The 2,074-nt window shown below is 39.9% G+C and overlaps 1 protein-coding gene across 1 annotated transcript in view; it reads left to right on the plus strand.

Annotated features, from left to right (window-relative positions):
• The window catches only part of LOC103524171, a 10,113-nt gene extending 8,045 nt beyond the window's left edge, over positions 1-2,068 (plus strand). Inside the window, exon 2 of the mRNA XM_008489175.1 lies at positions 1,844-2,068. Coding sequence (XP_008487397.1) covers positions 1,844-2,068 — 225 coding nt within the window. The remainder of the gene's footprint in view (positions 1-1,843) is intronic.
• Positions 2,069-2,074: the final 6 nt, after the last annotated feature.

Below are 2,074 nucleotides of genomic sequence, written 5' to 3' on the forward strand. Positions count from 1 at the left end.
GAGGAGACACCCCAAGGAAGGCCAAAGAATAACAAGCAAAATACAAAAAAGGCTAGGGAAGAAAACAAGCAAGAAGAATACTTCATAGGAAGACCGCAAAAAAGGAAGGGAAGTCAAGAATTCGACCAACGAATGCCAAAGAGAATAACGGTCAACTTGTAGCATAATTTCCACTCGATTATGAAACCATTCACGTTTTAATGAACTGAGTGCCTTCATCCTAGAGTTTCTACGGGTTTGTGTTGTTGTACGATGTTGCAATAAGTGTCTGCTCGCGGTAATACGGTGTCGCGTAGTAGATGTTGCATAGCAACTACGTTGCATCACGGTCCGCACGATGAATGAATCATTCATTTTTAATGGAACATTGAGTTTCGTCATCTAGAGATTCTAGTGAGTGTGCTTGGTTGTACGATGGTTGCACAGTATTGTTGCACGGTAGTACGGTGGTCGCGTAGTAGATGTTGCACAGGTAGTACGCGACTGCATGCATCACGGTAAGCAGAAGAATTCACTGTGTCATTTTTGATGTCCCGCCCGGCCAAACACTGGATTTCGTAAATGGGGGAGGACATGAACAATGGAAACATTATGAATAAGGATAGAGCGGCTAATCCCCAGTCCTTCTCTAGAACAGGCAATTCCCCTTTTGGATGGTTCTTTTCTGCTTAAGGCTGTCCAAGTGTTCAACTTAATAAACTCAACCAGCATTACCCTGTATTCATTTACAATGCTTACATATTGCACTCTAGGATCTATTATCGTCTTTCTGACAGCCTCGATCTTTTGAACCTCTCTGATTGGAGATGATTTGTGATAGTATTTCAGAGACGTAATTATTGATTTTATCGTATGACTCTGATTTCATACACAGAAGTGTTTTGAATAAGTGATAATACCAAGACGGAAATAAATTCCTTTTGTCTCTTAATCCGTACGAAAAATGACTCACTTTTTTTTCACTTTCTTTGCGCATATTATCAGAATATAAGGTATATCACTTATCAGCAGCCTAAAATTATATCATTCTCAATTTCTCACTTTACTTACGCTATCAGTTCGAGAGATTTCCACAGTTATTGAGAACATTGTTTGAGGGTTACGAAATTTGCACACTTGCACTCATTGACTCATTTCCTAAACGAAGTGCAGTAAAAGTGCCACTGACATAGTTTGCAGCGAAATTATTACCTATTGCATGACTGTGACTTAGCCTAAAATTATGCAACATAAAAGCTGAAACGGATTTACGACTTGCCTTTGAGTTGTAAAAATGTACAGGCAATTCACTGAAAGCCTAACCTGCCTATTGTGGGTCGTAGTCGTAAAAAAGAAAAGAAGAGAATTGTTATGGCCTTATCTTGTAGGTACAAAATTACACTCCGTTTCCGGGACTAACCATGGGTCCATAAAAAAATAATAATAGAAAAAAAAAATAATAATAATAATAATAATAATAAAAACTAATCAGCTCCCATGGTGTAGTGGTCACTGTGCTCGCCTTACACGCGAGAGACCTGGGTTCGATTCCAGGCGGGATCAACAATTTTGTATAATACAAATGATTGATTCCGTGACTGGCTGTTGCGGGGCCCACTCAGCCTCGTGAGGAAAATGAGTAGCCATGTATAATACAAATGCGCATAGCGACCGGTGCCAGCATGGTAGGTAAACATTCAAACATTGGGTGCTAGGATTTTTGAGATGTTTGGAAAATCCTACAATGTCGAAGTGTATTATTATATCACAACCAAAGTTGTGATGTAATAATACAAAGAAACGGCATTTATTAATTTATTTACTGTTCTATTCTATTCTAATCTCGTGTTTCTTTCTCCTTCAGGTTCTGACCATTATCTGTTTCTTCCTCCACTACCAGACCTTCGAGGCCAATGACTACCATGGTCTGTTCATCACTACCGGAACCTACTTTGCCTACATCATCATCTTGGTCGGCGTGTTCATCGGTGCTTTCTCCGGCAACCCAGTCAACAAGTCCATCGTAAGTACGCCCGAAAATTGGTTGAAGGAGATGTGTCTAGGACAGTTCCTAATGAAACAGCCCTAGCTGTAG

The sequence above is a fragment of the Diaphorina citri genome, unplaced genomic scaffold, assembly GCF_000475195.1.
Source record: "Diaphorina citri unplaced genomic scaffold, Diaci psyllid genome assembly version 1.1 scaffold135728, whole genome shotgun sequence".
NCBI lineage: Eukaryota > Metazoa > Arthropoda > Insecta > Hemiptera > Psyllidae > Diaphorina > Diaphorina citri.